The following is a 22039-nucleotide window of genomic DNA, read 5'->3' as shown; positions in this document are numbered from 1 at the left end:
CGTAGCAATGGTTTTTTTTTTTTTTCCCTTGATTGCATGATTTTGGTGGTTTCGGTTTGGTTTTCCTTGATTTGTTTGTAGGAGGGTGCATAGCAGGTTGTATTAGCTTCGTTTTTGTTGTCTCCTGTTTATCCCCCCTCCCCTCCCTTACCATAGCGAGCAACATTGGGTCTTTCTACAGAAACTCCTCCCTATCACTCCAACCGCGCAACTACAAGATGACCCCCCTTGCTAACACCGCCGCCCTCCTCATCAACACTCTCTCCTAACCCCACGGCAAGCAGCAGCAGCAGCAGCAGCAGATACCTCCTCTCAACTAAGTTCACGAGGCAACGAGTAATTATCCCCCTCCTCCCCCCCCCACCCGCCATCCGACACCCATCCGAGCCCCCAAACAAAAACAAACAAAAAAAAAAAAAAAAGCCACGAACCAAACCACACCTCCCCTAACCCGCCCCCATCACCGCACAATTCGAGTGTCTCGGATACCTTCTGCGCCGGCCGCGGCATGGCGACACGAGGCAGGTCACACACAGATCTTGTGCTGCCGTCCCGCGTCCCACGCCGGAGGCCCCGCGGGAGGACGCATGTGCATATGCATATGCAATGTCTGGGGAGGGGCTGGGGGGATGGGGGGAACGGGGTGGGGGGGGGGGCATGGCAAACCGCCTTTCTCTCTCTCTCTCTCTCTCTTTCTCTCTTCCCCTCTCGCCCCCGTTGTTCTTGGTTCTTGTGTCGAAAGCCGAGGGTTTTTTCTTTTTGTTGGTCCGTCTTGTTATTGTCTGGTGGGTGGCCTTGTGTGGGTTATTGGGTTGGTTTGGTTGGGGAGGTGGGCAGGATGGGTAGGGTGTAGGGTGCTTGTTGGATCGTTGGTTGGTTTTTATCTTTCAGTTGTTTTCTTTCGTCAGTTTTGTGCGTGTGTGTGTCACTACGGAGATAGAAAGGCTTTGAGAGGCTATACGCCACTCATCCAGGCAGGTAGGTTAGAATAATCCGCTCTGTGTTAAAGGAATGGTGCAAGGTGTTGAGTGGGAGGCATGTGTTCCTCCGATGGCTAGTTACTTCGACAGAAGAGGAAACGGAGAAAGGGGCGAGAGAGGGGGGGGGGTTAACTGGGAGGTTACACGATGCTGGGTGCAGTTCCACGTTGGGCGCAGGGAAAATATCCCGATTAGTGGCTATCGCGTTCGTCCTCACTATTGTTGTGCGCTTATCGGCGGAGGATCATGTTTGTGGTATGGTAGTTTACGGGGGACAGGAGCTTGGTCAGTTCATTTGGTTGTTCCTAGACCGTCTCTGGGTACTACCTGCGGCCCAGGCTATATGGTGGCGAGACATTTGAGGTTCGATGTCCGATGTGTTGGTCTCACGTGTCCATAATCCTCATGTGATAAACATTTCTCTTACTGTTCTTCAGATATTTCCGCCGTTGGCCGTGCGGCATTTACGCTTGTAAATGCGTGAACGGGGCCGAGATATCGACCAGTTCGGAGAGGGGATAGGGTATCTGGCAACCTCTTCCGGTCACATACCATGTCCTCGAGGTGATGCAAGGTTCTATCCAAGTCGTAATCGCGACAGCAGTCTCTCTCTGAGACTCTAATAAGCCAAGGGCACACTGGGGATGAACCGACCCGGAGTGTTGCAGTGTACGGCCCTATACATCTAGAAGTAACACGGCCAGGCACCGCAAGTTACCGAGTCGGCTCATCCTGTGTCCCGTCCCAAGACCGCAGTAGAGTTTCGTGAAACCCCATGGTTTATCCGCTGCCGAGGATGTCACCGATTGACCGCTCGTTGCCAGTACACTTTAGCTATTCCGAGGGGCTGGTCCCGGCCTTTCCTGACCCTAAGTAGGACCTGACTCGGGCATACCACTCTCTACTACTAAGTTCCGAAATTGGCCCGTTCTCGTGGTACCAAGGACCCCCTTCTTTATGGCGGAGGATGATTTGGAACACCCCGGGAGTTATCGGGCCTGTTGTCAGGAATGGGGGGTTTGAAGATAAATCAGGATGGCATGTGGTGCTGGTGTTACCACACGAAGAGACACAACGCCTAGTCAGACATGAGAAACAGCGCACTCCCTGGCACCGCCTCTGCCCGCAGCTGACAAGGAGCACGAGTACAGGGCGAGAGGGCGCCTGACAAGTGACGTTATGAGGTTGCGCTGCACCTTCCTGCCAGGAACAATACTGGTGTATCCCTCTCCTTGAGGGGAATCGTCGCAAACTAATCGAATAGCCCGAGGAGCAGGTAATTGACTGGTCGATCCATCATGGGACGGAATTCCGGGCCCGGCATCGACCATCGCATATACCTGGTCGTAACTAGCAACAAAAATCCGGTATGATGTAAGCCATCGAGGATCATCGGGAGACAACTCAAGAAGCCGGGCTGGTTTGGTGAGTTGTCCGGGGGGCTGAAGACGTTGGATCCGATGAACACGGCGGCCGAGGGGCGCCGCCAGACCAATCCGGCACACGGAGAGTGGGCATAACCGCCGTCGGTATTCTTTTTCCGGCTTCCGAGCACTCCCCTTGGATCCATTGCCAAACCTCGCGGGCAACACCCGTTTTTGGAATACACGACGATACGCTACCACGCGATCGCGGTCCGTGGGGCGGAAGCAGTTCGGTATAGTTATCTCAACCTCCTTTAATCTCGGCTTTTTCGGGAGATGGAGTGCGTGATGTACATAAGCGCCGCGTTGGGGTCAACATGGGAACGGAGAAATGCTGCATGAGAAAAACGCCGTCTTAAACTGAGATCCAGGCCTGACAGGTGTGATCGGCTCAGGGAAGCACACGGCGTGCTGGCGTGGTGGCGTGCTGGAGCAGCGTAGATCATGTATGTACATACATACAAGCAATGTACCGTATGTCCCCAATTGTGACGGCTCACACCCCCATCTCATGCGCGCAACGTGGACAGACGGGGTGTGTCTGATTTGATATCGGCCAAGGGGCTTTTTTAGGTCAGCCAGACCCGTCCTATCACTCAGCTGACGATGCATGCTGTTGTGACACGGCGGATTCACCCCCCCAAGGATGCGGGACGGCGGTTTGAGAGGGCAACAACAAACTCTGGAACCCGGGTTTTGCAGGCTCAGAGAATGCACCGGGGGTTGGGATTAAGGTGACATGGCGGGCCCGCGGGTCTGTTCGCTCCAACCAAGATCTGGAACTAAGGAAAAAGGACCAAGCGTTGCCGTCGGTACCGGAAAATTACAACCTTGATGTGTCCTGTGGCTTTTCGTCCCATCTCTTTTCCGTCCCGCGTCTCCCAACAGATGGAGGCACCATCTGAACTAACGTTGGGTCTGTGCCCCGTCCCATCGGTCGCTTGTTGGAGCTGCCGGAGCCGACAATCTGTTCCGCAGGCTTCCCATACCCTGGTCATCTCCGGGTCCTGCTTGCGGCGGCGATCATATCCGGGGCCTTGAGGGCACTCCACTGCTTCGTAAGTACGGGCCCCCATGCCCCGTATCCCGTGTCCCGAACCAGTTGCCAGGCGTTATTTTTTTCGCCGAAGTCGGTGCGAATAACAACTACTCCGGGGGGCAGTCCGTGCTCCGAGGTTCTCGAGAATCCTCCAGAACCTGTCCCGCCTGCAACGGACCCTAAGCAGCAGCGCGGCACGGAGGCACCACCGTGGAGCGCGGGAGCAAGCGCGGGACGACACGAATGATTGCAGGCCAAGGACGTACTGTCGTAGTATTCCGTGTTGCAGGAACGGATGGCGTGGTAGTGGGCACTATATATCCGGAATTGGTTCCCCAGTCCCAGCACCACGAGTATCCACAGTCGATGCCCAGCTTGTCGGTACCCTCCACCAGCGCTGCTCTGCGGTCAATTGCCATATCATTACTCAGCTATACTGTGTAGTGTATATGTGGACCAAGTATGTGCGTGCATATAGTTAGGTATGTAGGCAGTCTGCGACCGGGAGCCGGCGGAGCGCTTTGTTGAGATGCAATAATTTGGCTAGAGAAAGAGACGGCCGTTTGCTGGTCGGCGAGTTTTCGCGCCTGACACACTGGTTAGTCAACACTGGGCGCCCCGTCTCGTCAACTCTCTGGGGGGGCATTCATCCCATCCACCCCGCCTCAGTCTTGGCCCTCCTGCGTTGCGCCAGAAGGTGTGACGGCGGGTCGCTGTCAACCCGAAAGAGACAGCGGGACAGGGCCGCAAAGAGGTCCGCGACAAGGAAAATTTCCCGGCCACGAGGGCGGGAACAGGGAAATGACTTCCGGGGCGAACGGGCGGGTGAGGACCCCACTCATTGTCGCGGCCCCGGTTTTTTAATGAGTCGTCCGGATTTTGACGAGGTTTTTTTGGGTTTCTTGTGAGAGTGGTCATGATGTCTCAAACTGAAAACGTCACCGCTGCGGACGACCTGGCCGTGCCTAGTGGATGGTGAAGCAACGGTGGGTGGGGTCGAGGAAAGCAGCGCGAGTTGCATGACTGGCGCACGATAACTAATGCTGGTGATTGCGCTGGGCAGTCACTAGCGGACTTCTTCGGAGGTGACCGTCCAGCGAGGCGCTTTCCTTTTTGGCGCTGCTGGGCGTGAGAGTTGCTCAAAGGGGACGCCCGAATCGATGGAGTCCAATTTAATCATGCGGCAGGTGCGGCAGCAGTTGCATGTGCAGAGTGGGGTGCGTCGCCAGCAAATTGATGGCGAGGATGGAAGGAGGGAGAGCTGTCAACTGAGGTTTGAAGGCTGCCAGGCTGCATGATGACATCCCTGCGTCTCGACCAAACCGACTTGGAACTGACTTGGAACCTCTTGACCTTCTCGGCGGCTTCGGCCAGCGGGAAGCCTGCTGATTGGCCTGCCGCCCAAAGAGGCCTCTGATGGAGGTCAACTGCACTGCATGGCAAGAGGAAAGTTCCGCCGTGGCCCGATTGATAAAAACTACTAGTGGAGTGTGGTCGGAACCGGGCGAGATGGTAGCGAGTACCTCTCCTTCGTACCTTCCATACCTTGGGGGATAGGCAGGTACCGACCTCCTTACCTGTCTCGAGATGACTGGAGAATTTCATGGAAGGTGCCTGACCCACGGGCTGACAAGACAGGAAGGACAGATCCGACTCTGCCATGTACGTACCTGGTCCAATCTGGGAAGCCACATCTTGAGGATGTCAGTGCAGAAAGGAGAGAAGGAGCGATGGTAACCGCTGTTTGTGTCGGTGTTGGTGCAACATTCAAGGCTGGCAAACGAATTAGGTAGCGAGGCCACCGCTGAAATTGTCATCATTTTGCGCTGGATAAACTTGGAAAGGTTCTCGTCGTTCGAGTTGGCAAGCATCGACAGGGCACCCCAAAGGCGCCCAGTACATGGTGACTGACGCAAAGCGTGCAGTTTCCATTGATCAACTTTTACTTCGTACCAAGTAACTTCACAGTCAGTGACGGTTGCGCCAAGATCTTTGCGCTCTCGCTCGCCTATTCGGTCCAGACCGTTCTGTCAGGTCCAAGCTCGAGGAGCACTCCTGGACCCCAAAAAGAACATTTACTTTGGCTGCCTTCAGCGATAACGGTATATCCCGCATGCCAAACTGCGCACGGTGGAAACGACCCTGAAATCTTGAAATAATTGCCGCTGCCAACTTCGACCGTTACGCCTTCCTGGCTCGGCAACGTTCCGGCGGGAATCTCTCCGAGATCAAGATTGTGTGTCCGTTCCATTGTATGCATACCCGCTCACGGCTGCTTGCGGTAGGTTTGGGCCGCAGTCGCACAAGACGGCATCTTTGCGAGACGCGTTGAACCTGCGTCGAAATCCGTGCCGGCGTCGAGTTCGAAACCGAGCTGTTGTTGATGCCCAGCATGCACGGTTCGCAGGCTGCACCCAGTTACCCCTGACCTATAGTGGCCCCAATTAAGGGCTAAGGGCTGATCTTTTTTCGCCCGGGTACCTGCCAAGCATCTGACATGGGATCGATCAAATCTCCTTGCCGCTTGCGATGGCTCGGGGCCCCGCCGACAGTGTCCGTTGTCGACCAGACCAGGGCGCGATGTCACCGTTGCTGGCGAAGTCCTCAAGGAACTTGTCTCACCAGACCCAAGGAGGAAAGAAAGGAAATAAGGCAAACTCGGTGGCCAAGCCAGGGAAGCTCGGTTGTTCGGGGCAAAGACCACAAACCGTTCGGGCTGCTCGAGCACAGGCAGGCCGTGAGACCTCGTCATACTCAACGCACGTGCTGGCGCGTTGTGGTTGGAATTCAAGAGACATCCTTCGCCAAGTCGATCATCACAGGGCGTTGGGTTCTGCCCGTAATTTGTGCGCGTGCTGGGACGATCTTCCGCTCCCCATAAATGAGCTGGGAGCACGCACGGCCTTGACATGGGATGAACCGACGAACCCCCGCCACCCTCATGCGTGTGATGGCGAGACCTCCATGCCATGACGGCGTGTAACAGCCAATACCGAGACACCTCGGACGAATTCCATCATACGTGAAAATTAGTTGTGGGGGAACGGTTTCCCAAGCTGGGCACCCACAAAATACGACACAGTTACAAGGAGCTGATCGCCAAAGGAGGAGGGGCATGAAAATAGCTCAGCACCCGTTTTTGACGCAACGGTTCCCGGCATAACGTCATGCGATGCCGTGATGCCCAGTAGTTATCCCTCTGATCCCAGATCTCGCCTGGAAGCCGTCTTCGGGAGTTTTTTTTCGATGCATGCGGATCGGTTGGGTTTGGAGATCGCATCGTGACCCGCTGGCTTCTTCGATCAACGTCAACACTGGAACACTCGCTTAGCGCCCAAGCGGCAGACGCCGCAACGCGCATTAACTTTGGTGATTGTCAGGGTCAACGACCAAGTCGGACGGGATGGGATCGGCACGGCACTCAGAAGCGCAAAGAGGGCTGTTGCTACTTTGTACGTACTTACATTAATACATACATAGGTATGTACATCGGGCTGTCTTCTGGTTGCGCTGTGCCAAGGCGAGCCTCTTCCAGGTTGGGGTTGAGTAGCCGGGATTTTGAGTGGTCGGCCCGGGCACCGATCAGGCAAAAGGTCGCCGAAAGAGACGGCCGACAGCAAGAGACGCCCCAAAACGACGAAAGCTCGGTGGCTGAAGGAAAAGCATATTTCCTGCGGACGAGATTTTGTGCAAAGGCGCATTGCAAGCGCCGAGTGCCCATGGCAAGGCGTCACCTTAACGTTCCGTAGGGCTGGCCTTAACTCTTTTCTGGTGATGCATCAGAAACGAACCTCAATTTCATCGGCAGCCCAGATCACATACCTACGTTATCCCGATATTGCTCTCCGCAGGCTGTTGCGCGCTAATACCCGAGAAAACCCCCGCCATTGTTAAAAAAAAATCCGAGTTGGCGATGTACTACTGCGGCAACGCTGCTTGATGCCCGTACCCGCTGTTCTTCTTCGGGTCCAATGTTGTGTGTCAGGGGTTCGAGATGCACGACGCTGGCTACCGCAACGGCCGAGCACGATGGAAATGCGAGAGCGGGGGCTCGCCCGGATCTCTGATCCAATGGGATCAGTCAGCCGTGTCGAAGACAAAAACGGAGGCTCGACGCTGTGGGCGATCATGCAGCTGTCACGGGTCCCTTCCGGTTTGCCGCCACCTGCTCTGTGTCTCAGCGGTTGGGAGCCACTCTCACAGCAGATCCTTTTGTACGGTGTAGCGCCTATTGTTGAAAAAAAAAAAAAAGCCTGGCTCGTTCATGTTGTGTGCCGATTAGAGGTGAGAAGCGAGGCGATGGGGCATGTCGTCCGGGAAGATATCAATGATGATATGATTATCGCGATAGGGCAATGTGTATTAGACGCTCGCGTTGTAGCGAGAAGCCCGGGTGGGCATGGGCCCTCAAACCCTTGGCTTGTGCGGCCATGAGGTGCCGTCACTTCACCAAGTACCTACCAGGCATGCACCTCTATCCATGCTTGGCGCCAGCCTGCTGAACCGACGCAACGGAAAACGTTGATCTGCTCCTGTGACGAATGGGAAGTGGGAACAGCTGCGGCCGAATCCTTTTCAAGCCAATCACTATCCGCATTGGGATTTGGATTTGAAGAGGAAATGAATTCTGTAACAATCCGGGGGATACCGAGCCCGCGGTTTGTGCTCTCGACGCAGCGACGGGTATGTGCATGACCGCTGTGGTAGGTCGATTTTCCAACCGGAGACATGGCGGCAGAAGAAAGGAATTCCTCAACCGAAAGGTTCCTCGCGGGACCGAATATTCAATGGCAGACATGCTGTTCCTTCTCTCGGATGGGTTGATGTCCTTTCGACTGTGTAAGGATGAAAGTGATGCACTTGCCAAATGTGTCACCACAGGGGTCAAGACACGGCACTTGCCTTTTCTGGGCTGATCTCATCGCGGGATCACCGTGCTGAAAGCACCGTCTACAAACTGTGTGGCGCTTCCACGCGGCAGCAGTCCCTTCCTGTCAGGGGTGCTTGCACCACCGGCTCGCTAAATAAGGTCTAGCTCAGCGGTCCCTTCCATTCCAGGACATTGCCTGGGCAAGCTCGAGCTCCAAACAACTTTTCGCTTTTCACAGGCATGGCAAGAGCAACACCGAAAACTCGCGCTCATTCCAAGTTTGGCATCGCTGCGAATGGAGGTTGGCTCCGGGCCAAGCTCTGGTACCTTACACGTTAGTTGTATTCAAGCGGGAGGTAGTAGCGAAATGTCAAAGAAGGATCCAACCTCTGGATGCTCCTCGCCCGTAACCACCGCTTGCCTGGGTACCGAGCTTTCCTTGCTTTCTGTTAACAGCGACCACCCGACGATCTGTGTCGTGCACAACCCCGAGGCTATCATCAATCACCCTTCAATCCTGGAAGCAGCCTCGGTCCCGGTTGTGGTTGACTTCCGATGGCACAAGTTTCCTACCTCTGGCGGCCCATCTCCTCGGTTGTCTTTTTGTCCGGGCTTCTTCAGTTTTTTCTCGTCACATGGAGATGAGACAAACTGCATGCTTCACAACGAACAGTGAAAGAGCCTCCAATATCGGTTACAACATCACTGGTGCGTCACAACGCCGAATGGGAATGCCCTGTTCCGGATCCCCTATCTCGACTCGCTCTCGGCTGGTTCTGCACAACATCGGCGGTTGTCCTTGGCTTCTTGGACATCCAACCGACCCCGCTCCCAAGTTTCTGGTCGAGCCCGGCCCGCCGGCGGTGGTAGCCCTTGATTGCGTGCCTGCCTGCCCTGGTTGCCGGCGCCAATGCTAGGTAAGGTAGTTTTCCGGTCCAACCTGATACTTGACGCTTGAGACGGGTCACGGACACATCATCGGACGTGCGAGACACCTCAAGCGCATCAACGAAATTGCGCTGCGCTCCGCTTTCACACTGCAAGCGTTGCTTGATGCATTCAATGGGGCGCACGAAACGGTGTCCCGCGGAGTGGCCCAGCGCCCAATAGACCAACGACTTCCCCAGTTCCGTCTGCAGAACTGCCCCATCGTTCCCCGAGTTCCACTATCTGCAACGGCACTGGCGCACTCACACACTCATATTACCCGTGCAGACAGGGAGGCGCCCAGGTCAAAAACGCACCTCCAGCCCCTTGGCCATGGGGGGGAGGGGGCCACCTGAGGCTTGACAATCTTCACAGGCTGTAACCGGCTGGCCCCGGGCGCCGTCTGTGCTCGTACCAGGATCACAGGATTACAAGATTACAGATTACCATACACAGTGGTTGCTTCGTACACCAGAACTCGCTGGGGGGAGGGGGGGTTTGACCTGGACCCGGGGCCCTTGTTGGCCATTGCCTAGCAGTACCCTTCGATTTTCGGGCCCTCCATGGATGGCGTGGATGGCACACACTTGCCAGGGTGCCCTGACTTAGTGAACGGCTATCCTTGCTCCATCTAGGGGCTACCATCTCAATTGCACCGTTGCCTTAAACTCGCACAAAAACCACCGAGTGCCACTGACACCAAATCTCTGTCTCCCGAGTCTCGACCAAGCTACCTTGCTGGCCTAGATAACGATTGCGAGCGGAGCTCACGAGTACCGACAAAGACGCAAAGACGACGCCCCCAGCAGCTACCCAACCGTCCGGTTGCCCCTCCGCTTCCCTCGGCTCACACCCACACCCCATGTTACGGGAGACTTGACTGGTGACGGGACCGGCCTGCAGCTCCCCGAGAGCTTCTCCATCGTACGGGCGCCGCTACATGTTGTACCACTGGCCGGATCCCCAAGATCACTAAAAGGGTTCACATTGCAGCATCTTGTCCGACCCAGGCGTCTTGTACAGTGGCCCGCTCCTTCGCCCGCCACCACCTGGCCCACCCCATTTGGCAAATCCAGCTCCCTCTCGTTCTCAAAAGGGCTGTGGGTTAGCGCGAAGTACTCGAGCCTCAGAATCCCGCAGTGCACAACGAGCGCAGCTCCCCTATCGCTTACCAGGAAACCTTCAACGCCGCCCCCCTCATGCAAAGCCCCCCTCTCCCGCCAACGACTTCCGCTGCGGACGGAACCTTACTTTTACGCCTGTGCGCGCCGAGACGTAGGAGATTCCCTTCGTCCTCTACCGGCTCACGCTTACCCACTACCCGTCACATCGGGTAATGTCGGTCGCTGTCTCTGCTCAGGGCACGGCTTGGAAGCTTGTCTCCCCTGGTGGGGGCCCCGTTGAGATTGGCTTGTGGAGTGCGGTTCCGCCCTCGTTGTCCGGCAGACGGGTTCGGAATCTCCGGTATCCTCGCCGACCTTAGCGGCACGTCCTCCATGCGGCCATCCGGCCACCGACGCGACGATTCTTGGACGTCTTTCGGCCAGCGCCGAGGAATACCGGACACGGCACGCTTCGGCCTTGACCTGACACAGACAAGAACCGGTTCTGGAGGCGCTGCTGGTCGAGGAAGCTACCCGTCTCCGCCCATGTCGGGGTCTCCGCCGCTTCCCCTTAAAACCAGCCCCGAGGTTCCCGAACGGAGTCAGGGGTCGTATCAAGCAACTACACAGGATGTGTACTCTGGCATTTCAGCAACACAAAACGAGGAGAGGACACAGTCGGGAGGTGTAGGCGGGCAACGCGCATTCTTTTCGGATGCGCCAGAACGGGCATCCTACACTTTTTCCTCGACTTGATGGCCCGGTAACAAGACCGCCGCCCTACCCACAATCACTCGGTCAGGGCGCCACTCAGCCAGCACCCTACCTGCCTGGCCCCGGGGCTGGAGCGGCTGCGAACCACCCCGGGTCGTTGCCCCCTCCGCAAACATATCCCGCGGGAGCTCACCACCCCATCCCCGACACCCTCCACGACACACCGCCAAAACCGCAAAGAAAGACGAAAGGGCATGTGGCATCCGCATGCGTGCCTTGTAAAAAGGCACATCTCCGGTTCGTCGCCCATGTTTTTGACCCCATCGTCGAACCGGAAACGTGAAAGTGCTGACGATTGGCAGATGCGACGGTATGTACCTGGACTCATTCTCGGCCGATATTAAACTTGAACCAAAAAAAGGAACAACCGGGCTAGGCGGGCAGCTCTAACGGTGCGGCTCCGCCGTAGGGGTTTGCGGAATTAATTGACATCATATTGTCGAGCAATTCCGGGACCGTTTAGGCGCGGCATTCAGCGGCGCCAAGCACCAGCGTGCAACGCCATTCAAGCTGAGACGGCCCATTGGTTTGAGTGTCGTCGCACCGGTTATGGGGTCGCCAGGCTGCAGGAACGGGAGGGGATGGTTCTCAAGCGGGCGCTATCTCTTGTCCGTGTTTGGGTCCAGATGCGCGGGGCGATTGGTTCGGGGCCGGTGCTGCACTTCCTCCTTGGGCTGTCACCACTCCATGCCAACACGGTTCGCTACTGCAAGGCGGATGTCTGATCCTACGGCAAGCCGGCCCGTTGCCCTTGAAATATGGTGGGATTTCCCGCTGATCAACGGCTCGGGCAGCCTTGCTAGCCCCCTCCTCTTTTAGCCACTACGATGCATCACCAAGCGGTTCGGGGGTCTGAAGGCTCACCGATTCTCGTGCTCGTTGACGGATGACGTCCGGGAGCTGTCTTGGGAAAGCCCAGCCCGCCCTTCTGATCGCTTCCCTAGCGTCCTCTTCGCTTGACCCCGGGCAAGCTATTCTCGTGGCTAATAGGCTAACAAGGCAACAGCCCAGCGCCCCTGCTCGAGGTGTATGAGCACCAACAAAGAGGGAGCATGTATCGACGTGCAGCACAAAAAACGCGGAAGGCCTCGCTTGCGAGATGACAGCCAAGCGAAATACGAGGGCTCAAGGTTCGGGAGCGCCGTGGATGCTATGAGGAGGCCGTTGTCGTCGGCTTATGGTCCAGGACCGCCGCTGGGTATGGTTTACGATGACCCTCTTCGCCGCATTCAATCGTACCGCGTGCTGAAATCTCAGCCAGCTGAATCAATCGCTCCGCGGTTCCCGGAACGGGGGTTGGCGTCTGATGCGAACATGTACCCAGCCCCATTGTCAATCGCTACGGCCAGAGTCCACGAAGAACCAGTCGCGTACTTGACCATCGGCCTCGAGTTTGCGAGGGCGTCGCCTTCCTTCCTGAGTGCGATCGGGCGGGCGTCGGTAACGGGGCTCGAGATCACGAATGTGCTGGCAGTTGAGGAGCGCCCCAGGGCAACTAGGCTCCAGCAACAAGCACAGGAAGAGCAGGCCAGAAAAGACCCGGCTTATCTCCCGCCGATATTTAACGACCGGAGCGACGCCGTGATGCAGAGCCTTAGCTTTACTCCGGAAGAGGTGTCAAGATACCCACTGCACTGGCTAGACACTTTCACCTTTTTAGGCGATGATGGGCAACCGAGACAAATTCCGGTGCGCGCTGGGTTAGCGACTCGAAACTCGATATATTTCGTAGTCTTGTTGCTGAATCGGGGGTCTCGACCTTCATATCCAACGCCATCTCCGAGCCTCAGAGATATGAGTGGGTCGTTCGAGCCGGGACTGCAACATTACTCCCAACCCACGCCCCTGTCGGCGACATTTGATCCGCGACAATCGAGGTTAAGTGATCCCGGATACGATCCTCGGCCATCCGGACAACAGGCTGGCGGGTCGCTTCACATGTTACCGGCCCGAAGTCCGGGTCTCTCGTCGGCGTATGGCATTTCACCGAGCAGGCCAGACTACCCGATCACTCCGAGAACGTTCCAAACTCCCAGGACTGAGTTGCACTCAGCAAGCCGCGCGCCCCAGCCGGCGGATTATCAACTCCTGCCCCTCCCAAGGATCAGGAGCCCACCGATGGGCACTACGCAACAAACTGAACCGCCTCAAACACAGCAGTCGCATTCGCAGCCGCAGCCGCCCCCGCCGCTACCGCCACCACCGCCATATCAAAGCCGAGAAGAACGGTCCCGCATAGGCATCGGGGGCTTGCTTGAGCAGCCGGGGCAGACGAAGAGCCCATGACGAAAATAGCCCATGTGGTTAGTCTGGACTGAGGCCGTCGTGATGGACGTCTGCATGAGCTGGAAAAGAGGGAAAACAAAAGCAGTGAAGGCTAGAGAAGGATGCCGGTTCTGTGGACCCTTTTTATGTTTTGTTTTTTGTTTTGCGTTGTATTTCTTTTTTTTTTTGTTGGGGAACTGGTTTGCGAGGTCGCATTTGGGATGATACCACTGTATATCTTTGCACATAACTCCTGTGTTTAGTGCATTCGGCGCGCAATCCTGTGTCTCGGGGGCCGGCGGGCGACGGATGGTAAAGGAACAGGGAGCATTCTTTGGCGTTTGTTCGGCTCGGGCTTTTCTTCTCTCCTTTTTTCTTCTTTTTGTCAACTTTAACTTGCTTCTTCGACTTCTTCGACTTCTTCGATATTTTTTTCCCAGTTTATACTTTTTTGTTCTCTTTTGATTTTGGCCCTTCTCTTCTACTTCTTCTTCTTCTTCTTCTTCTTCTTCCTCTTCCTCTTCTTCTACTTCTACTTACCAAGTCCTTTTAAATTGGGACACACTTGCGGGTGGTTGGTCTTTATCTCGGGGGCTGTTTCCGTCGTCTTCCCTTGAGCGGCAAACGTAGGCTGGATTACACGGCGGCACGCGTGGAGAGACGCGGCCTGGGGCGGAATACCAGGAGTATTTCTGGCGCTTCAGCCTCGGTCCTTCAGACTTCGTTCGTTCGTTCGTTCGTCCCGGTCTATGCTGCATTGTCTTCCGACGCCTACCAAGGAGAGCCATGTCGTCTCATGATGCGGCGTTTTCGGGAGGTTTCCTTGGCTGTTGTTTTGCTCCCGGTGGATGTGTTCTGGCCCCGCTTTGCATGCGGCCTACCAACGAGGCCAAGTAGACGGGTTTGGGTCGGAGACGGGACAATTCTGGGCCATGTGTTCATGGCTGCAACACTGGTTTCGGTTTCAAACGTGTGGAAGACTGCTGACTGTGGCGTGAGGTGCGATGGCGGTCGTCGGATGGAGGCACTGAAAATTAGCGGGAAGGAAAATAGGATGATACCCCTGAATGGGTGGACGTTGACTTAGGGTTTTACTCGGAGTTTCTGACCAACCGGAGCCGCAGTGGCGGGTGCCATGGCCGGGAGTCGTAACCCGGGCAGGATGATCTTGGCCCTGGGGAAAGGGTTTAATGAATGTACAAGGACAGACAGAGGAAGAGATTAACGCGGCCACTGGCGTTGCCAGCCCAAGCACAGAGGCCTCGATCTCAGCAGGGGTGAAGGATGGGGCTGACGCAACGGAATGACGAGAACAACGACTGGATACGAGCACTCACCCGCCAACGCAACACTGCATAAAAAGACACAAACCAGCCAGATAGCTCGCAACGAAAGAGTTGTCGGTCCTACTTTGAACATTCGCCTGTGCCTTGCCAACTGTACGTACCATCCGCGTTCTTGGTCTTCTTCGGCTGCGTCTTCCGTTCCTCCCGGTGGAGATTTGCGTAACATTGGGCGTCCCGAGGAATGGCCTGGCCCGGTCTTGCCTGAGTTACGTCGGATCGTCTGACATGACATGCTTGGGGGATTCGGGTTCGGTTGTGTTGTCCCCCACATACCGATAAACGTCAACTAATAAGTATGCTGTTTGTGTCAGTGGGATTTATCCATGTTCCCGATGGCCGGCTTGTGAAGAGCAAGGCCGGGTCGGGTTTTGGACGGTTTGCTGACGGCAATAAATAAGTTAATAAATGGATGCACCTATGGGAAAGGCGCAACAACAACTCGGACATAATGAACGGAATGTTTTAGCGAGCAGGAAGGTCGAACCCTCGGTGTACTATTGCTTCTCACGACCGACAGGTTTAAGAAAAGGACTTCGCTCGGTAAGAACTGGGCAACATGTTTCGCCAAGTGTCGTAATTCGGACGTTGAATTGTGAACACCGTCCTCAATCCCAACCCACGCACACCAACCACCCCCCCCCTTTCATTCAATCCCCCCTTCACTCACCCCCTTCCCAACCCCCCCGCCTCACCCACAACTCCACCCCCACCCGCCTCGCCAACTCCCCCATCTCACTCCTCACCTCCCGCTCCCCCTCACAAACCTCCTCATCCTCCCCACGCATTACCAACCCCAGCCTCCGCAACCTCGGGATCACCACCCCGCACCCCGTTCCCACCAGCACCATTAACACTACCATTTCCAGCAGTTCTGGGTCGTTGTCACCGCCAAACAACGCCAACCAATCCCTCACCGCCGCCGCATGGCCCGTCTCGTCCCACGGCTCCTTCGTATCGATATCCACGTACAGGTCATCGGTCAGGGTCAGGACCTCAAGACTGGGCGGGAGGCAGTGGGCGAGGGTGTGGTGGGGGTGGGTGGGCAGGGGGAGGGCGAAGCCGGTGACGAAGACGAGGGGGATGGTGAGGGTGCGCAGGTGGGCGAAGTGGGCGAGTGCGGCCATGGTGCCGTGGATGGAGAGGGGGAAGGGGATGAAGGGTTGGGTGGTGTAGAGGCAGGAGGCGTGGATGTGCAGCGTGGTGAGGGTGGGGTGGAGCGGGGTGAGGGCGAGGAGGAGTTGGGTCAGGTTGACGGTGGGCGTGTTGGCGGCGTCGGTGGTGATGTCTGGGTCGAAACGCCATTGCCAGTTGAGGGTGTGGAGGTGGGGGGTGGCGGTGAGGAGCGCGGCGAGGTGGGCTTCGCGGATGTGGCGGAGGGCGAGGGTGTGGAGGTTGAGGGCGGAGGGCGGTTGGGGAGTGGGCCAGGGGAGGGTGGAGGTGGGGGGGTCGTCGATGGGGAGGTCGAGGATTTGGATGGATGGGAGGTAGAAGAAGGGGAGGATGTTTTCTGTGTTTAGGGAGCTAGGGGTCAGGTAGTGGCCGGGGAAGCGTTCGAGGGAGACGGTTTGGAGTTGGTGTAAGCTGGTGCTGTTGATGCCGGGTATGGGTTGACTGGGGTGGGAATCGCAAAGCATGCTTCGTAAGACGAGAGTTATGAGGTCGGTTTTTTGGGAGAACTTGTGGGTGAGATACAAGCGTCGGAGGCGCGGTAACTGCGATAATAGGATGGCGAGGTAGGCGTCGAGGTTGCCCTGGCGTAGCTCTTCCATCCAAGTGTCGCGGTATGGTAGCCCAGTCTTCTCCACGAAGGACAAGGCCTCTTTTAGGCCTGTCTCACACACGGGGATATTTTGAGCCTCTAGAATCTCCCCCGTGTGTTCACCTGGCAAACACGAGACAGACCGTACGAGAGTGGCAAGGTCCGGTCGACGCAATAGGGTGCGTATAAGTGAGGTGATGGGGTGGCGCGTCGAGGAGTATTTTTCCTCGTCATAATAGAGTTCGATGGTGGAGTAGAGAGGTGCCTCGGCGAGATAGCGCAGTTGCGGATGGACCAGACAGACTTTGTAAAGATCATCTTGTGACAGGTAGTCCAGGATCAGGCGCAGCACGTCCTCGTTGCAATCCAGGAGGTGTGTGGTCATTTGAGTTGCGGTCAGTTGAGTCAACTGCTGGTTGGTCAATCAGCGGGTTGATTCTGTTTATCTATCCTATTGCTTTATAACTAGCGACTTACCATGGTGACGAGGTTGGATCAAAATGAGGAAATGTCGGGAGTGACTTTTAGGGTTATGATGAGAATTGATGATCAGAGAAAAGGTTGCGGGTCGGCTCACTTCAGCCGTGCGTTCATATGCTTGGAATGTTAATGCTTGGTGAGTGGTACTTCAGCTAGAGCCGTGGTGGGTGTCGGAGGCAAGTGGTTTTAAAGCCTATGGCCAATGAGGAGCGGATCTTGGCCGAGTCGGTCACCTTCTCACCAATATGCCCCCCTAAAGCATAAAACAGTCACACGGAGCCCAGGAGTATTGGTATTCTTCATTGCTACGAATACCTCGAACTTTTAACAGTCTAAGGCCATCTCCCACCGCCACAGTAAAAAGCAAACACTATAAATGATAAATGCACATTGCGCTCTGCCATTGTATACCAACCCAAGCATATCCAACCCTCGAGTGAAGTACGTCCCCTTGAAATCAGCATTCCGAGTCGTTGTCGCTAGAACTAGCCGGCTCGGACGTCTCTGGGATCCCACTGCGAGACATAACTGTCCCGTTGCCAACACGCGGCAGTCGTCTCCTAGCCGCTCTGATGGGAAGCGTACCCCTTGTCCTGCTGGGGACTGTAGGACCGGGTGGCCCACCGATCGAAGGGCCGTCGATGGGACTTGGGTACGCAGCGGCGGCTGATATCGAAAAGGTCGCAGAGCCCGATGACGCCGTGGCCGAAACGGGGGACGGATTCAAGGCGAACAGGCGGTCGAGCTCCTCGCCGAGTTTGTCCCGCTTCGCCAGGGGTTCGTCGGCCGTCTCGTCGTCGTGTGGTCGCTTCAGGCCTTGAAGGGCATTGTTGGTAGTGTCGTTGTTTAGGTCGGTATCCTCGATCAAGCCCCTTAGCAAATCCTCGGGGGGCATCCGTTCGTTTTGCAGCGGCTGTGATGACGGCTGCGACGAAAGGAACGAGGACAGAGAATTCGTGGTTGCTTGTCGGGCCAACGACGGTTCCGGGTCTCGCGAAGATGGAGGGCGCACCGATGGCGAACGGGAACGCCTCCCCGTACTCCGCCCTCTAATATGCTATCAGAACTGCCGGCGCCGATTTATAACTAGATACCCGTGATAGGAGGGTGCTCACCTCTGACTCAATGAGTCGACATTGACATGTACTGACGAACGTCCCTCGCTGGCAGCCGGTTCCGGGCTCGACAGCCCGGATATATCGCGTGGGGAACCGTTGGTCATGACTCGTCAGTTGGTTGGTTGGGTGAGTGTCAACAAGGTTGTGTATCACGACTTATGCTTGGCCCAGATAAAAGATCAACGCAGCTGCGAGATGCAACTGGCCTCGGTGTGGTCGGTGTCACATACTTAAAGGAAAAAGGTATAAGCCAGAGTTTGAGTCCGAAGCAGTCACTCGACCGGAGGATCAAGGTGAAAATGACTTTTTTTTTCCGCCCAGGACTTCACAAGGGTGCCCCGCTTGAAAGCCCTCCCATACGCCTGGGAAGATGGCAGGGCTGCAGGCGGCGTGGATGGACGGGAGTATGCAAGCAAGGACGGGAGCGGCGCGTTCGCTTCGCTGCAGGATGCAACTCTAACGCAACCCATGCCCGAGTCCGTCCATGCCCATGCCCTACCAGCATACCCAACACCCATACCAACAGCCACACCAACACCTACACCAACACCCCGCACTAATGGCTGGCTCGGTCCCACCACCTGACCGTTGACCGAATCAACCCCCAACGGTTGGCGTACTAACACGGTACACCTGTTAGGGCAGCGGCAGGAGGCGGGGAAAGGCACAGTTCCGGCATCTAGTCCTTGTAGCCGCGCGGAAAAAGCTCAGCCCCCGGCGGGCAGGAGAAGTAAGTGGCTTGGATCATTTGCCAGAATCTGGAAGCCTGGAGCGACCTGAATGCGCTTGAAGCCGGGCATGTTCCGAATTTCGTAACTAACGCCGAAACGGTTTGGGTTCGGGGCGATGGGAGGATGGGGAAGATGGGAAGGATTGAGGGCGCCGATATGCTTTGTTGATCGAAAGTAGGTAAGTAGGTTGAGCTGAGCCCGCCATTGGAAACTGTGCCGCCTGTGGCGTGAAATTGGTTACTAAGGCAAGGATGGCTAGGTAGGTATGTACGAATAAGGTAGTGACGGTAGAGGCGGTCTCCAGGTGCGTGTTCTCGCTCCTTCTTCTTGGCCAACCAAGACCGACAGGTGTGGCGCTGCAGTCCGCCGGAGTCGGACATAAACTGACCGGCTTTTGTGCCGCGCGAGCCCACCCAACTGTCAAAACCTTTGCAAAACAAGGTTGGGAAGAAGAGAACGGGAAGAAGCCGAGAAGTTGGGCTCAGGTAGTTTTGTTGGCTGGAACACTCGGGCCACATCACAGCAGGCAGCCAGCCCTGAGCCACTAAGCTCTTGAAACTAGTCCGTATCGGGACTAGATGACCGGCTGTCCGTGCTTGAGTGACGGCCCGTTCAGCATTGACCACTTGCCGGGGCTGAACCACAACAACCGATGAGGCTCAGTAAGAAGGAAGTCGCGATCTACCCATGCACCCCATGCATTCCATGGATGGATGCCTGACTCACCCACCTTTGTTTTCGAGTCGTCCTTGCCCGGGCAAGCTGAAATGAGCCACAAAGCGGCCGCACGTCAGCGCGGGGTACCTTTGAAAAGTGCCCAAACTCGCCAGTTTTAACCTTTCCCCGCCGCCCTTACATCCCCGTCACGCTGTACACTGTACGCCGTACACTGGGCCAAACGGGCCAAACGGCACAATGAGTGATGCAATGGACTCGGATGCGCCCCGTGGCGCCAAGAGAAAAGCCGATGCCCTTGAAGATGCGGCAAATCCCCGTAGGATCAAGGTATGCCATGCCGACAAGTCAAGTCTCCCACCCAAATGCCTTGGGACCTTGGGTGGTGTATCATGCGTCGGATTACTAAGCCCGAGTTACTCAGGCGCTTGATCAAGATGTCGTCAACAAGATAGCCGCCGGAGAGATTATTGTTGCTCCGGTTCATGCACTGAAAGAGTTGATCGAGAACGCCGTGGATGCAGGATCTACGTCGCTCGAGGTTCTAGCGAAGGATGGGGGCTTGAAGTTGCTGCAGATCACAGACAACGGCTCCGGCATTGATGTGTGACACCCCCTTCCCCTTCCCCTTCCCCTCCCCTCCCCCTCCCATTCCTTGCTCTCCCGTCCACCGCCCATGATGTATGACAGACTACTCACCGAAAAAAACAAAAAAAAAAACAGAAGGAAGACCTACCAATCCTGTGTGAGCGCTTCACCACCTCCAAGCTGCAGAAGTTTGAGGACCTTCAGTCCATCGCCACCTATGGGTTCCGAGGTGAGGCCCTGGCAAGTATCAGCCACATAGCCCACCTCACAGTCACCACAAAGACCTCGGAATCGAACTGCGCATGGCGGGCCTACTATGACAGCGGGAAGCTGGTGCCGGCCAAGCCTGGTCAGTCGCCTGACCCGAAACCTGTGGCCGGCCGCCAAGGCACTCAGATCACCGTCGAGGATCTGTTCTACAACGTCCCCACCCGCCGGCGAGCCTTCCGGTCTCCCGCGGACGAGTACAACAAGATCATCGACATGGTTGGGCCGCTACGCCGTCCACTGCTCCAACGTCGCCTTTTCCTGCAAGAAGCACGGCGAGTCATCGACAAGCATTGCCGTGCAAGCGACTGCGTCAGGCCTCGACAGGATACGGCAGATTTACGGGGGCAGTGTTGCCAACGAACTCACCGAGTTCTCCACATCCGACGACCGTTGGGCGTTCAAGGCCGAGGGGCTGGCCACCAACGCCAACTACAGCACCAAGAAGACCACCATCCTATTATTCATCAACCACCGCTGCGTTGAGTCATCCAACATCCGGAAAGCCATCGAGCAGACCTACTCCGCTTTTCTTCCCAAAAATGGCCACCCCTTCGTGTACCTGAGCCTCGAGATCGACCCCCAACGGGTAGATGTCAATGTCCACCCCACCAAGCGGGAAGTGAATTTCCTAAACGAAGATGAAATCATTCAAGCCATCTGCGAGCACATCCGCTCCAAGCTAGCCGCTGTAGATGCCAGCCGGACGTTCCTCACCCAGAGCCTGCTCCCGGGCGGCACCTGGTCTGGCCCCATCCCTAGCCCCCATGACTCAGCGGTAGCGGCCGCCGCCCCCTCTAAGACAATCAGCGGCGCCGCAGCAGCTCGCAAGACCCCCGCCCGGGCCAACGAAAACAACCTCGTCCGCACCGACACCAACCTCCGCAAGATAACCAGCATGCTGTCTCCGGCCGCCGCCACCGCCACCGCCACCACTACCACGGGCGGCCCGTCCTCCGACGCCCCAGCAGCAGCCGACCTTGCCGCCGCCGCCGACGCGATCGCGTACGAGACGGTCGACCGCGAGGCGACGGCCTGCCGGCTGATCAGCGTGCGCGAGCTGCGCGCCGCGGTGCGCGACGACATGCACCACGAGCTGACCGAGGTCTTTGCCAACCACAGCTTTGTCGGCGTCGTCGACGAGCGCCGCCGCCTCGCTGCCATCCAGGGCGGCGTCAAGCTGTACCTGGTGGACTATGGCCGCGTGTGCTACGAGTATTTCTACCAGTTGGGGTTGACGGATTTTGGGAATTTTGGCGTCATACGGTTTAGTCCGCCGCTGGATTTGAAGGAGCTGCTGACACTGGCGGCGCAACAGGAGAAGAATGCTGCTGCTGCTGCAACTGCTGTTGCAGAAGATAACGGCGACAATGACGGCGACGACGAGTTCGACGTCGCCGAGATAGTAGAGCTTGTCGGGGAGCAGCTGATCGAGCGGCGGGAGATGCTGCTCGAGTATTTCTCACTCGAGATCTCGCCCACCGGCGAGCTGCTCAGCATCCCGCTGCTCGTCAAGGGCTACAACCCGGCCATTGTCAAGCTGCCGCGCTTCCTCCTGCGGCTGGGCCCGCACGTCAACTGGGGCGAGGAGAAGGCGTGCTTTGAGGACTTCCTCAAGGAGCTCGCTTCCTTCTATGTGCCCGAGCAACTCACCCGCCACGCCGGGGAATGAAGAGGGTGCTGCTGCGGAGGA

At 56.7% G+C, this 22039-nt stretch overlaps 7 protein-coding genes across 7 annotated transcripts; 3 read left to right on the top strand and 4 right to left on the bottom strand.

Annotated features, from left to right (window-relative positions):
• Nucleotides 1-6864: 6864 nt before the first annotated feature.
• On the bottom strand, nucleotides 6865-7331 carry CHGG_04651 (uncharacterized protein; the record flags this gene model as incomplete). Its single annotated transcript, XM_001223864.1, has 3 exons — nucleotides 6865-6882; nucleotides 6932-7094; nucleotides 7270-7331. The coding sequence occupies 3 exons, from the start codon at nucleotides 7329-7331 to the stop codon at nucleotides 6865-6867; spliced, it is 243 nt and encodes an 80-aa protein (XP_001223865.1).
• Nucleotides 7332-9026: 1695 nt separating this feature from the next.
• CHGG_04650 (uncharacterized protein) lies at nucleotides 9027-9575 on the bottom strand (the record flags this gene model as incomplete). Its single annotated transcript, XM_001223863.1, has 2 exons — nucleotides 9027-9479; nucleotides 9558-9575. The coding sequence occupies 2 exons, from the start codon at nucleotides 9573-9575 to the stop codon at nucleotides 9027-9029; spliced, it is 471 nt and encodes a 156-aa protein (XP_001223864.1).
• Nucleotides 9576-11743: 2168 nt separating this feature from the next.
• On the top strand, nucleotides 11744-13403 carry CHGG_04649 (uncharacterized protein; the record flags this gene model as incomplete). Its single annotated transcript, XM_001223862.1, has 2 exons — nucleotides 11744-11815; nucleotides 12108-13403. 2 exons carry the CDS (start codon nucleotides 11744-11746, stop codon nucleotides 13401-13403), a joined length of 1368 nt encoding a protein of 455 aa, XP_001223863.1.
• A 1984-nt stretch (nucleotides 13404-15387) lies between these two features.
• Nucleotides 15388-16967, bottom strand: CHGG_04648 (uncharacterized protein; the record flags this gene model as incomplete). Its single annotated transcript, XM_001223861.1, has 2 exons — nucleotides 15388-16896; nucleotides 16965-16967. 2 exons carry the CDS (start codon nucleotides 16965-16967, stop codon nucleotides 15388-15390), a joined length of 1512 nt encoding a protein of 503 aa, XP_001223862.1.
• Nucleotides 16968-17424: 457 nt separating this feature from the next.
• On the bottom strand, nucleotides 17425-17862 carry CHGG_04647 (uncharacterized protein; the record flags this gene model as incomplete). Its single annotated transcript, XM_001223860.1, has 1 exon — nucleotides 17425-17862. The coding sequence occupies one exon, from the start codon at nucleotides 17860-17862 to the stop codon at nucleotides 17425-17427; it is 438 nt and encodes a 145-aa protein (XP_001223861.1).
• Nucleotides 17863-19731: 1869 nt separating this feature from the next.
• Nucleotides 19732-20101, top strand: CHGG_04646 (uncharacterized protein; the record flags this gene model as incomplete). Its single annotated transcript, XM_001223859.1, has 2 exons — nucleotides 19732-19821; nucleotides 19916-20101. The coding sequence occupies 2 exons, from the start codon at nucleotides 19732-19734 to the stop codon at nucleotides 20099-20101; spliced, it is 276 nt and encodes a 91-aa protein (XP_001223860.1).
• A 294-nt stretch (nucleotides 20102-20395) lies between these two features.
• CHGG_04645 (uncharacterized protein) lies at nucleotides 20396-22018 on the top strand (the record flags this gene model as incomplete). The annotated part of the gene is made up of 1 exon (XM_001223858.1): nucleotides 20396-22018. One exon carries the CDS (start codon nucleotides 20396-20398, stop codon nucleotides 22016-22018), a length of 1623 nt encoding a protein of 540 aa, XP_001223859.1.
• Nucleotides 22019-22039: the final 21 nt, after the last annotated feature.

The sequence above is a fragment of the Chaetomium globosum genome, genomic scaffold, assembly GCF_000143365.1.
Source record: "Chaetomium globosum CBS 148.51 scaffold_4 genomic scaffold, whole genome shotgun sequence".
Classification (NCBI taxonomy): domain Eukaryota; kingdom Fungi; phylum Ascomycota; class Sordariomycetes; order Sordariales; family Chaetomiaceae; genus Chaetomium; species Chaetomium globosum.
Note: the sequence above shows the minus strand (reverse complement) of the source record. Positions and strands in the feature narration are given on the sequence as shown.